This window comes from Cebus imitator, unplaced genomic scaffold (assembly GCF_001604975.1).
Source record: "Cebus imitator isolate Cc_AM_T3 unplaced genomic scaffold, Cebus_imitator-1.0 Scaffold89, whole genome shotgun sequence".
Classification (NCBI taxonomy): Eukaryota; Metazoa; Chordata; class Mammalia; order Primates; family Cebidae; genus Cebus; species Cebus imitator.
The window spans coordinates 3,896,294-3,910,605 of NW_016107404.1; the positions used below are offsets into that span (position 1 = coordinate 3,896,294).

General features: G+C 33.1%; 1 protein-coding gene across 1 annotated transcript in view; it reads right to left on the bottom strand.

The window, feature by feature from the left end:
• The window catches only part of SPAG16 (sperm associated antigen 16), a 1,101,632-nt gene that overhangs the window by 304,630 nt on the left and 782,690 nt on the right, over positions 1-14,312 (bottom strand). The window contains exon 14 of the mRNA XM_017534985.2: positions 11,661-11,726. Within this exon, the coding sequence (XP_017390474.2) occupies positions 11,661-11,726 (66 nt within the window). The remainder of the gene's footprint in view (positions 1-11,660; positions 11,727-14,312) is intronic.

Here is a 14,312-nt window from a genome sequence, read left to right on the forward strand (position 1 = left end):
AAGAAAAAAGTATAAAAACTTCCTTTTTTTTTTGAAAAAAATTTAATAAACTTAGGTTTTTGAATGCAATCTAGATAGCAGATTAAATCCCTTTAGTTAGAAAACTGTTGAGTGTTTTGCTCTAGCTATCAAGTAAATGGCAGGGCAAAGTGATGGTACACATGACAGCCCAAGACCAAGGTGAAAGCTGCCGCAAAAAATTCCAGCCCATCCTGCTGGACTACGTACATTTTAAAACAGTTTCCCTGCAGAATGTCTTGGTATACAAATTAAATCTCTTCTAGAGGAAGGGCAGACTCTCTCATTCTGCCTGTGGTTTTGGATGTTAACTAGCAGTCACTTCTTAAAGTATGGATTCACAGGGTCACATTCACCCGCCACCATACAATTAAGTGGGGAAAATTACATTAAAGGGGATAATCAAGTTTTCTTGTAATTGTGCTTATGAGTAAATTGGTGTAACAATTCTTTTTGCTCTAATTATGTGCTTCAAAGACAATGTTTCATGTATTAGACATTATCCCCGTCATGTAAAACAATCTTAAAATTCATGCTGTTTATCACACATGTAGCTTTTTATACTTTTTAAATCATATGCAAGCTAAGATTGGCTATAATAAATCCTAATTAGAGAAGAGTGTATCATTTTATGTTGATATTTTCATGTTACTTAGAACACTTTTATTCTGTGAAACCTGTTTAACTGTGATTTTACTGTATTGGAAGACCAGTTGTCTGAGTGGTCAAATATTCTGATCAGTGACATTATTTCTTATAAAAAGTAAAAAAAATATTTTGAACTAGTTTTGGCAGTCATATGCTTAAAACGATCATGGGGAGTCTGCAAAGTGCATTACATTTTAAAATAAAATTTAAAATCAATGATACAAAATAAATTTAGTTGTGTCACAGCAAACATGGCTCTAGTCTCTTAAATATCCCTTTAGTTCCGATCTACAGTGACTTTCTGACATTTCCTGGTCAACGAATATTGATCAATTAGTGCTTCTATACTAAGAATTATGCTAAGAATTCTAGGGTTAAAAAAAGTTAAGGTATTAGTCACATAAAACAATCCACTACACTTCTCATAGCTGGGGTATCCTTGTATAGGAGATGTTACCAGTTATTTGTATAATTAAAGATATTCCACCTGCTTAATCTATTCCTAGTTCACACTGTGTGTCCTGATTTTGGTATTCCTCCATGGCACCATGTTGTCACCACTTTAGGAACTTGGCCTCTCTTATTGTCTGTGCTCGAGTTCTCTTCCTTCAGACCTTCGTATGGTTTCTTTATTCGCTCAGAGAATCTCTCTTTGACCATTGCATTATAAGCCCCAACTCACCCCTTACTACTCTTTTCTACCTGATTGATTCTTGATAGGTAGCACTTCATATTCTTGAGATTATTCAATTATTTACTGGTTTGTTGTCCCTGATTATTATGAGAATGTAAGGTACATGAAGACAGGACTTGGTATTTTTCATTGCTGAACCCTCACTATTTAGATTAGTGCCAGGACACAGTTGATGTAAAGGGTTGCTAAGTAGAAATTTCACTACTGAACTGTTTTCATATATGCTAAAAAGGTTTTAAAGTTATCCAAAAATACATATATAGAAAACAAATGATTAATTTTTTTTGCTCAATGAAAAAGTATCAAGAAATATGACATAATTATGTTCTTTCAATTCTCATAGGCCCATCGAGAAAATGAGAGATGTATGAAATCAACTCCATTTGACTGTAGGAGTGATCAGAGGTTAAAATTTGGGGGTGATGCAATATAATTTTAAATGTATCATTTTTATCTGTAGTCATTTACAGTATTAGATTACTGACACCAAAACAAAGTAGAAATAAAGACAGAGACTTCTATTAATTTATTATAGTTCTCTGATATTCTAATTAATTTTTTAATGTCTGCTTATACAAATGCTTTTCTTTTGCTTTATGTTTTTTGAAGTGTTTCATTTTTCTACCAGAAATTATTTTCTTTCCAAAGTACAAAAAGTATTAAGACAAAGAGTTTATTAAAATATTTAGTTTAAAAAAACGCACAGTATAGAATGAACTTGAAATATAAAATTATTTTTTTAATATGTAGGAATATTGATATAATTTAAGTATTTTCTAAAATAAAAATGGCAGATTACACATTCCTTAATTTTATATTCTATTGTTGTTTCCAATTTCCTTGGATAGACAGAATCTGCTTTAGTGTTTTTCACCACACATCTAAAAGTTTTGACTTATGCATCATCTTGGTTCAGTAATGAATAAGAACTGACATCAAATATCAATTTTATTGGCCCAGCTAAATGGTAGTTGACATCAAGGTGGATTGCTTGGAGAAGTAAACAAAATTGAAATATTTTTGGTGTATAAATACTGCCTGACATCATTTGTCCTTCAGAGGATCAATGACTGTACGACCTAAATGTTGTTTGCATTTCTTTATATAAAATGGCCAGAGATTGATATTGAGTGCTTGCTGTTTTAACTTAAGTAACAAACAAAATTGAGAAATCAGAAATCCAACTTCCTTTGCTAAAATGGAGACAGGATCACATTTTTTACATAGGCAATTGCAGGGTTTTGTTTATCACTGATTTTTTAAAAAGATAATGTGAATTGATGGATTTATGTCTACTTACTGGCAACTTAGGGAAAGCAATTAACCTATCTTAGATCAAATTTAAAACATTTAACTGTCTAATTATTGTATAACATATCCAGATGTGAAAGAAACAAAATACTCCCTCTGAAGCTTATACCCATTTTTTAGTAGGATTTAGCTCAAGTTTCATATAGTTATGCATCTTTTGTAGGATACTTTTAACATGTTATGTTCTTGAACCGTGCTTAGGTGCAAAATATGTATGGCAAGTACATGTTTACACCACTGATCGTATGCTATAGAAAATTAAATGATAGAATATAAGGAATTTATGTTATATATATTTGTTCACACTTATTCTTTTATTTACTTCTACTTACTTGAAAACAAATTGCTAGAAAGGAACATTAGTTCCATTAACGATACTGCATGTTAAGTATGCCTTATCAAAAATTCTTAGACATAGAAATGTTTTAAATGTCTGACTTTTAAAAATTTTAGACTATTTGCAGGTACATAATGTAATATCATGGGAATGGGACCCAAGTCTAAACATAACATGAATTTATGTTGCATATATATCTTACACAAATAGACTGAAGGTAATTTTATAGAGCATTTTAAATACTTTTACACATGAAACAAAGGTTGTGTACACTAAATCATCAAAAAGCAAAGGTGTCAGATGTTGAATTTTTAACTTATGATGTCATGTCAATGCTCAAAGTTTTGGATTTTGGAACATTTTGGAGTTTAGATTTTTGGATTAGAGATGCTCAGACTTTAGTAATAACACAAGTAGTAAGAGAAATACCATCTTCTAGTTGCTAAGCACTATTTAAAATACAGTATATGTATTACCTAATATTCATTGTTCTTTTTATCACTCATTTTAAGGAGGAGCTAAATAATTTGCTTCAGATCATATGTCTTATGAATAGCAAAGCCAGAATCTGAAAAGTACCCATAGGAGGCAGATGTAACTGAAACTGGATAACTGTACAAGGACTCCAAAGGCATGGTACACTAATATGCTATAGTAGCTTCCTAAGGAATAGCAAATCTGTCCTGATAATTAAATAGTTTGCAGATCAACATCCACAGAATCTGGAAGCCTAATCAAGTAGAAATAAATAAGATCTATTCAAGTAGAAATAAATAATAAATAATACAATGCTATAATGAAAGCCTTGTGCTTATGTTTCTTCAGAATTCAGCATTTATTTATTTATTCATCACCTTTTTGAATATTAAATAGGCAAAACAAACTATGCTACATACTGGAAGTATTGGGTAAAACAAAACTGAAAATATCCTTTTCTTATTTCTTTTCCCTGAATTCCCGTGTAGAGAGATTTTTGAAAAAAATGAACAGACAAAAATCCCCAAGACAATTGCTAGCTATGACTCATCATTCTACTTCTGCATCTAGATTAATAGAATATTATTTATTAAGATGCTATAATGGAGAAAGGAATCAGCTTGGATTATCGGAAAAAAGCAAGTTTCATTTTTAACATATTTTAGTGAAATGTCATAGATATTTAGGCTGAGCTGCAAAATGACTAATGGTAAATTTGGGGGTCAGAGTGGGATTTACTTGAAAATCATCACATTTAAATAATATTAAAAGTTACAAGTTTTATGAAGAGATCAATTATGAAGAGAATCTGCTAGATAACAGGATTTAAGATTGAGCCTTGATACAGCTTAATATTTAGCAGTCAAGTAATAAAGTAGGATCCCGCACAGTAGACTGAGAAGCAGTGTCTGTGGATATTTTATTTCTCAGGACTCAAGAGAGGAGAACAGTTTAAGTGACAATAAAAATTACTCATTGGATAGAACAACGTAGAGCTCAAGAAGAGTTTCATTGGACTTTTTGATTTGGAATTCATATTGAAATAGTTGAGATGAAATGTTATAGGCGGTTTCAAGGAAACAAGGAAATATAAGATAATGAAGAAATTCCTGCCACACACAATTCATAGAAATTACAGATCAAAAAAATTTTTTTTTAAATATTAATGTATGTCTAAAATCAAAGTAGACATAATGAAACAAGGATGGACAAAGTTGAAAAGAATCCAACAGAAATTCAATAAGAAATGTAGTAATTGAAATAGAAAAACTCAGTAGAAAGACTAAAATTAAACAGGATTCAGCAAAAGAAAGATTTATTGATTTATAAGACAGTTATGAAGAAATTACTTGGAATGCAACCCAAAAAACTAAAGCACAGGAAATATAAAAAGAAGTTAAGAAACATAAAGTGAATAATGAGAAATTGTAACACACATATAAAAGGAGTTTCTAAAAGAGACACTAGAGAGAATCAATAAAAAACAATATTTAATAACATAATGGCTGAGAAACTTCCAGAATTGTAGAAAGATAAGGGTGCTCATATTGAGAAGGCATAGCAAGTCCAGAGAAAAACAAAAAAGAAGCAAATCTACATGTAGACACAGTATAGAAAAATTAAAAGCAAAATATCAAAGATATTAAAATGTCTAAGAAAGATCGAACCTTATCTAGAAAGGATCAACTACTAGATTTATAGTTGAGTCTCATCAGCAACAATAGTGACAGAAGAAATATCAGAATGAAAATGAAACAATTACATTCCAGATATACAAAGGCCACAAAAAGTTTGCTACCCACACACTCTTCCTGAAAGAACTACCGGAGACTGTTCTTTAACAAGAGAAAATGCAACCATGAAGAAAGGAGAGAAAATAAATGAATTAGTTACAGGCAAAAAAAAATAAATAAAACATATTGGGATGTATCATAAATATCAAAAACTTACATGTGTAATTTCAAGAGAATGCAAAAAAAAAAAAAAAAAGTAACAATGAAAAAGTGAAGTCCAACAAGGGCTTCTAGAAAGCCCTATGGAAAGTTGATTTAGGTCAACTTTCTGGAAATCTGAAGTCACGTAAGACTCCCTGGTCATTTTCCTGCTATTTATTTTTTTTATAGTTTTTGTTTTTAATTTTTCCCATAGATTGACTTGTCTGTGGATAGTAATAATTTTCCGGAAATTACTGTCATCTTCCTTTTTTGGTTTGGCTTTGCTTTATATAAAGGACTTAATAAGTAGCTTTCATATTTCCTTAAAATGTCCCATTACAGATTGCTTTAAAAAGAGGTTTAAAATAAATATCTACTTCCAATGGAGAAATCAATCAGAAATGAAGACATTAGAGCTCTAATACCATAAAAGAAATAAAATTCAATTTAACAAATAAAATTCAATAGTTTTTGAGGGCCATGTATAAATACTGTTTGTTGCATATCTGTTTCTGTGAATCTTTATAGAAGTTTTATTTTGTTTTAAATTGACATATAATAACTGTACATATTTATAGATACATTGTGATATGTTGATACATGTGTACATTAAGTAATGATCAAATCAGGGTAATTATCATATCTGTCACCTCAAACACTTGTCATTTCTTTGTGGTGAGAGCTTTCAAATTTCTTAGCTTTGTAGTATATTTTAATGTCAGGTAATGTGACAGCTCCAGTTTTTTTCTTTTTGCTCAGAATTGCTTTGGATATTTGGAGCCTTTTGGGTTCCATAAAGATTTAAGTTTTTATTTCAATTTTTATGAAGAATGTCATTAGTATTTTGAGACTCTATTGAATTTGTAGATTGCTTTGGTACTATGAATATTGATACAGTTTGGCTATGTCCTCACCCAAATTTCATCTTGAATTGTAGTTCCTATAATCCCCATATGTCTGGGAGGGACCCAGTGGAAGGTAATTTAATCATCGGGGCGGTTACTCTCATGCTGTTCTTGTAATAATGTGTGAGTTCTCATGAGATCTGATGTTTTTCCAAGGCGCTTTTCCCCCTTTGCTCAGCACTTCTCCAGCTGCCACCATATGAAGAAGGACCTGTTTGCTTCCCCTTCTGCCAGGATTGTAAGTTTCCTGAGGCTTCCCCAACAATATGGAACCAATGGAAAGAGGTCAATTAAACCTCTTTCCTTTATAAATTATCCAGTCTCAGGTAGTATTTTATGGCAGTATGAGAACAGACTAATACAGATATTTTAACAATTTTAATTATTCCAATCCAGGATAATGGGGTATCTTTCCATTTATTAGTGTCCTCTTCAATTTTCCTTCACCATTGCTTTATAGTTTTCATTAAAGAGATTTTTTCACATTTTTGTTTAAATTTATTTATAGATTTATTGTAGTTATTGTAAATGGGATTGCTTTTGTGATATATTTTTTGGATAGTTTGCTGTTATATATAGAAATGTTACTAATTTTTGCATGTTGATTTTGCGTACTGAATCTTTACTGAATTTATTAGTTCTAACAGTTTTTCAATGGGGTCTGTAGAGTTTTCTCTGTAAAAGATTAAATCATCTGTAAAAAGAGACAATTTCTCTTCCCCCTTTCCAATCTGAATGTCCTTTCTTTCTTTTTGCTGTCTAATGGCGCTGGCTAGGACTTTTAGTACTATGTTGCATAGAAATGGTAAAAATAAGCATTCTTGTCTTAGTCCAGATTTTAGAGGAAAAACTTTCAGCTTTTCCCTATTTAGTATGATGTTTGTAGGTTTCTCATATATGGCCTTTATTGTGTTATGATATGTTTCTTCTATACCTAATTGTTCAGGGTTTTTATTATAAAGGGATTGTGAGCTTTACTGAATGCTTTTCCAATGGCTAATGGGATGATCATATAATTTTTGTCTTTTATTCTGTTAACATGATATATCACATTTACTGAATTGCATATGTTGAATTGTCCTTGCATCCCTGGGATAAATCTCACTTGATGATGGTAAATGATCTTTTCGAAGTGTGTTGGATTTGGTTTGGTAGTGTTTTGTTGAGAGTTTTTGCATCTATGTTCATCAGGGATAGTGGCCGATAGTTTTGGTTGTTGTTGTTATGTCCTTGTCTGGTTTTGGTATCAGGGTAATGCTGTTCTCATAGGATGAGTTAGGAAGAACTCTATTTTCTTCAAGTTTTAGGAATAGTTTAAGAAACATTGGTATTAGCACTTCTTTACATGTTTGGTAGAATTCAGCAGTGAAGCCTACTTCTAAGCTTTTCTTTGATGGGCAACTGTTTGTGCGACCTTGTAACTTCTTTACTTACTTTTATTCTTTTAACTTTTTCCCTTATGACTGTATTTTCAAAGAGCTTGTCTCCAAGCTTACTGATTCTTTCTTCTGTTTGATCAATTCTGCTGGTGATGCTTTCCAATATGTCTTTCATTTCATTCATTATATTTTTCAGGTCCAGGATTTCTGTTTGAATTTTTAAAATTTCATCTCTCTAGAAGATTTCTCTGATAAATTTCTAAATTGTTTCTCTATATTTTCTGAAGTTTGAGAAGCATCCTTAAAACAGCTATTTTTTAATTGTTTAAGAGATCACACATCTCCATTACTTTAAGGTCAGGGTCTGGTGCCTTATTTTCTCTCTTTGGTAAGGTAACAGTTCCCTGAATATTACTGATGATAGTGGACATGTGACAATGTCTGCACTTTGAATGATTGGGTATTTGTTGCAGTCTTCACAGTCTGGCTCTACTGTGCCTGTCATTTTTCAGAGGGTCTTCCAGAGATCTACAAAAACTAATTGTGTTTCCTGAGCCTGTGAGCATTGAAGTTGTCTTAGCACTAGAGGGCCCTCTCAGCCCAGGTTTGCTGTGAATCTCACAAGGACTCCAAGGTTGGCATGGCTGTCTGTCCTAGAAAGACCTGGGGGAGACTTAAGGAGAGTCCATAGGCTGTTGATGAAAGCTGAACAGGGACCTGAAACTAAAATATTTTCCAGTGGCCCACACAACCTGCTTCCCGGCAGGTCTCTATATGAGTGGACTGGGCCCTCTCAGGATCTGCTGTGTGACAGCAGCTGATGAGTCTGTCTCATTGGCCCAGATGAGTGCGCAATTTCAAGCAGGTCTTTGCACAGACAGTACAGTTCCCCAAATATAGTAACGTGGGCTGAAATTAAGACTGGTGTGCCTCAAGATCTGTTGTGAAATGTAGGTTGGTGAACTCCTCATGGAGGCTCAGACTCCCAGGCTAAAAGAATATGGGCAAGTTGCCTTCTGTGTCCTTGTAGAAGCAGTTCTGATCTGGGACCTCACCTGAGGGAAGCTGGTGCCAAGCCAAAGAGCAACTTTCAGGTTCAGTATGAAGACCATTGTCACTGAGCACACAAGTCTCTTCACCGAGGCGGTAGTCTGTGTGGTTCCTCTTGGATGCCTTGGCAAATGGTTTTGGTGCAGGTTTAAGGACAAACAAGGATGTAGCCAAGCCCTTTGGGAAATGAGTTTATTTCCAGACTTCAACCTGGGAGCATAATCAGCAGATCAGCAACATGGGTGCTGGTCTGTACTCTCAAAATAACCCTCCTAACTCTTGAGCTCCACTGGGGCTCTGCAGCCTCCTACCTGAATCCTGAGACTACTGCAGATAGACTTTTGTCTGTGGATGGGCGCAGAACTCTTGTTGTTAAGGGAGATGAAAGCGTTATTTTTTATTCCACCATCTTGCTGACCGTACTCTTGTTTCTGTGAATCTAGATTGCTAGCTTGATAACACTGAATTTTACATTTGTGATTGCTGCTCACAAATCTGAAATTGTAGAATTTTCTCCAAACTACGTTTATGTAAATAGCTAAATGCAACTTCAAACAGTTATGTAACATAATGCCTATCCCTAAAGATATCAAATAATAAGCAAGGCTAATACTAAATAATTAAAATTTTTGCCTTCTATACATGCAGCACATAAAGCATTTTTTCAATACAACTTTGATAGTTTGTTTGAACATGAACTGTGTCTCAATGCCATGTCCTCAAGAGACCTGTGGGAGTCTTTTTGCACTCTGCAGTCACAGCTGCCTCTCAACCTCCTGACATTTCTTATCAGGTATGTGACATAAAACATAATTGTTAAAATAATATAAGTAACCAAACATTTTATTTAAAAATGTCAGTCATCATAACAAGACATCATTTTAAAAAATATTAATAGTTAATAAATATTTGCAACAAAGGAAAGATCAATTAATGAAAAATTTCGATGAGGCTTTGGGATATTGATTTGGAGCAGTATTGCAATAGTTCTTTTCATATGAACAAAGTGTGCAAATAAAAACACATTAGCTACTTTGACACTGGACACCTAAACCTCCTGTTATCTTGCCCTTTGAAATATGCATAATTAATGTATGTCTCTCTTGATTGCTGATTCAATAAATCTAATTTGCTTATTTTCATATTTATTAATTTTAATATTTACAGTGTAAATTACTGTGTCTTTTGTAGTCATAGTATTGCTTGCCAAAATAAAATGCCTGATTTACAAAATATTACTCATTTCAGCTCCCATTTAATTTCTGTAGGCATGTGAAGCTATAAGTCACATAATAGATTTTTAGCATAAAACTGTATTCTATATCATAATGAGTCCATAGTGCTTAAATGTTTCTATACCCTGCTAGAAATAAAATGTTACTTGGTATCTAGAACTAATCTATAATGGAATATTTTTCAACTAATTGCCTCATTACAGAAAATTATATGGAATATTTCTTACAAAGACCAACCTATTAAAATGCAACTATGATTGAGTCCATCATTAAAATTCCCAGGCCTGACAATGACACAAGCACGATTTCAGTTGGAGCAATCAACATTTCCTTAGTAGATATAATTTTTAGTAAGCATTTGTCCTCTTTCTAAAGGAATGATACTAGCAAGATGGTAACAGAATTTTGACTATGCTATCATTATGAAGTTAGATATAAGTAATCTATCAGATTTCTTTTATAGCTAATTGGAAAAGAAGTGGAATATGGAATTAAGATTCTCACTCTACTGGGAACTTTAAGACAACTAAAATGTTAGATATAATTAAATCATAGAGTTTAAATGAATTTGAGAAGTCATCTATCTAGTCAAATTGCTTTCATTTGAGAACAGACTTAAATCATTCTTCCCTGATTACTATCTGAACCCTTTTAAAGACATCCTCAATTAACTTAGCAACTATCATAATCCATTTTCTATTGCCATTACAGAATACCACAAATGGAAACTTTAAAGAAAATAAATTTATTTCTCACAGTTCTGGGGGCTGGGAAGTCCCAGAGCATGCCACCAACATTTCATGAGGGTCTTTGTGCTGTGTCATTCATAACAAAGGGTGGGAGGACAAAACAGCAAGAGAGCAAAAAGATTGAATTTGCAGCCGCAACTTCTTTAAAAGACATTAACCCATTCAGGAGGGAGGGCTCCACCTTCATGACCTAAACATCTCCTACAAGGCTCCACCTCCAAACAGTGTTGCATTGGAGATTAAGTTTGCAACACATAAACTTGGAGGGATACAGTCAAACCATAGAAAACTCGAAGGACTGTCCAACAATTTTCATTGTTGGTGAAATCATCCTTACATCTGAATATTTGAGGTATTCACCTCAAGCAGCAGTTAAAGTACTTTTGTTCTGTCATTTGTTTATAAGAAAAAGGGCATATTTGAAACTTTTCCATGAGTAATTACAAAAGCTGTCAAATCAAGGTTGTTCTCTTCTAAATTGGAGAAAATTTGTTTCTTCAACTGCTTTTTCTTCTCCAGGTTTACTTACAGAAATATTACAGAGAGATCACAGTTATTTTAATGATTTTGCATTAAAATTTTATGCAGTCTATAGTCCACCTATTTTTTTGAAGCCCAAATTGGACCAAAAGGCTCTTAAAAATGTGTTTAAGTAGACTACAGTAGAATTCTTTGTCACTACTCCTGGCATGACTTGATATGTGTGTGTGTGTGTGTGTGTGTGTGTGTGTGTGTGTGTCAAGAGAGAATTTTTTAAACTTCTTCAACCCTATGTATCTATACATTTTTCCTATTGTTTACAACTAATTCCTAAAGTTGTTCTTCTCCATTAACTTACAATTTTAGCTTGGAAATTTGTTTCATAAAAAAGAATTTGTATATATCAAGCATTAAAAATAATTTACCGGAAGAGCTGAACTTACCCTGGGAGCAAAAACGGCGTCGTTGACAGAATGCATGTGGCCATAAAGTGACTGCTCACATTTACCCTAGAAAGACAAAGCAGGAATAAAGTCAAATAAATTTCATTTGGACTGTGAAAAGGAATTCAAAAATGCTTTTATTTAAGCTTTAAGTAATTTGTGAGCCCCTCCCCAAGAATGAATACATTCTTACCATAGAGAATATTAGCTTATACTATCAAGTACTATTCAGAATCATACAGAGCTATAGCGGGGAGCATGCCATAGTGCTGATACCTACACTGAAATACTACTCTTGCTGCTTTTACACGACTCAGCTAGGAGTAAACTCTCACTAAGTGGCTCGATTTCTCAGTTAGCATAGCTTTCAAGCCCGGAGGCCAAGGACTATTAATAAATCTCTTGTTAGAAAGCCATTGTTTTCAGCACAGCATTTCTAATGCTGCTGGGGGTAGGCGGTGGGGTCTCTCTTTTTCTTTTTAAATTATAGAATCACATTTTAGCTCCTGAATTTTCCCAGTTCACAATTAATATCATTACATGTATAAAAATTTATAAAATATGTACAGGGATATTTTTAAATATAGAATAAGCATTTGTTTTGTGAAAACCAAATGTCACATCTATCCATTCAGCTGAACATATCCAAATAATAGCTAAAATTAAAATTCACCACAAAACATCCAAGCTTCAGTGTAAATGTTTCCAGGAAAGATGGACCTACAACACATTATAATGGGGATCTAAATATTTAAATGTGGGGCCTTTCATTTTGACACCAATGTTCAAAGTGCATTCTTGACTATTGTAGGGAAATAACCCAAATTCTGTAGTAGAACAAGGGAAAGTTATATGTAGACTATTGCTTGGAGAGTCTTGCTATATACTTGGAAATTCTGATTTCATTCAATGATTTGTTCATTCAACAAATATTTTTGAGCAATTAATATCTGTCAGTATAATTATAGGTGCTTAGGATAGATCAACAAATAGACAAAGAATCTTATTCTCATGGATCTTATATTCTGGTAGGGGAGGTGGATATTTTGTTATAAAAACATAAAATGTATTAGAAGATGGTAAGCCTGAAAAGAAGAGAATGTCAGGCAGGGTTAGTAACAGCATACATTTTTGGATTTGGGAACTAAGGGAAAAAGCACAATATTAAGTAGAGTTACTCAGTTGGGCCTTACTCAGAAGATAAGGTTTGAATAAAGAATGAAGTAGTAAGAGAGTTAGCCAAGCAGACATCTGGAGGAAAAGTGTTCCAGGTAGAAAGAAAAGGTAGAGTAAACATCCCCAAGTACATGTTTGCCTCACACGTGTCTGGAACAGCAAGGAAGCCAGTGTGGCTGGAGAGAAGTAAGTCAGAAGGGTAGATTCACTCAAAAGTTTTCATCTACTCTCATTCACTACCTTGTATTTACTTTGCCTTAAATCTTTGAAGGCTGGGAGAGATTACAGAAAAGAATGCAAAATGAGCTATCGAAGATAGATCATCGTGATGCCCCTCACTGTTACTGGCCATTCATGGAGTATTTCTGAACCAAGCAAAGTTGGAAAGTCTTTACAACTAAGCTCTATTTGGTCCTCACTATTCGCCATTGTACTCAGCAAGTTAACTTCCAAATATCAATTTAAAGAATCAATTCACACTACGAATCTTTGTTCACAGAGTGCAAAATTTCCCCACATAAATTTATTCCCCCACATAAGTTTCACAAAAATAAATGGAAACACTTGGATACTCTCTCAGCATCCATCCTTGTTATTATGGTTTAATATCTTGATACTGTTATAACTTTAAACTATTTATGCTAAGAACTTCAAATCATCCCAATTCCCAAAATAGGAAGAAATTACTTACAAAGCAAAAAAGGCAAAGCATAAGATGTTATAATTAGTTTTTTATATTATCTTAGAAACATTTTTGGTTAATTTTGAGAACTAATATACAGTGACATAATATTATACTTGTATACTAAGTGCTAATATTTTTACAAAGATATAAATTAGCAAGACTGTCTTAAAATATATTTTTGTATTAATAAAAGTTTTGCATTTGTTCTTTTCCTAACTTCAGAATCTCTATTTGAATAATTGGTGAGGAAAATGTAGTGGTTTATTTTATTTTATTTTATTTTTTACAAATTCTGAATGCCAAGTTTTAATTCAAAGTAGAATCTCTACGGCACTCTTGAAAAGCCCTGGAAATATGGGGTTATAAAGGAAACGCTGACGGACCACATTTATGCTGCTGTAACAAAACCTGACTCGAAGATAAATGCTTCATGAATTTAAAAATGTTAAAAAAGCTTTTCTACACAGCTTTGTTCCCAAGATAAAAAGTGAATCTCCTCTTTTTGTGGTATAGGGAATATGAGGGTTACTAATATTCTAGTCTGCAAACAGCCTTAATCAAAAGCAATACTCAAACTGGGACATTAAAATTTGCAGTATCTTCTTTGATGAATTCTTGTCAGAATTGTTTTCTTTCAAAGGAGTAGAAAAAATAAAAAAGGAAGAGTTTACAAAAAAAAAAAAAAAATCATGTGACCCAACATGCATTGCTCCAGCATTTCATTCTCTCAGGCAGAGAAGCTGTGTGTAGTAATGATCTCTATCCCTTGCCCTGGGGGTAGAAACGCCTGC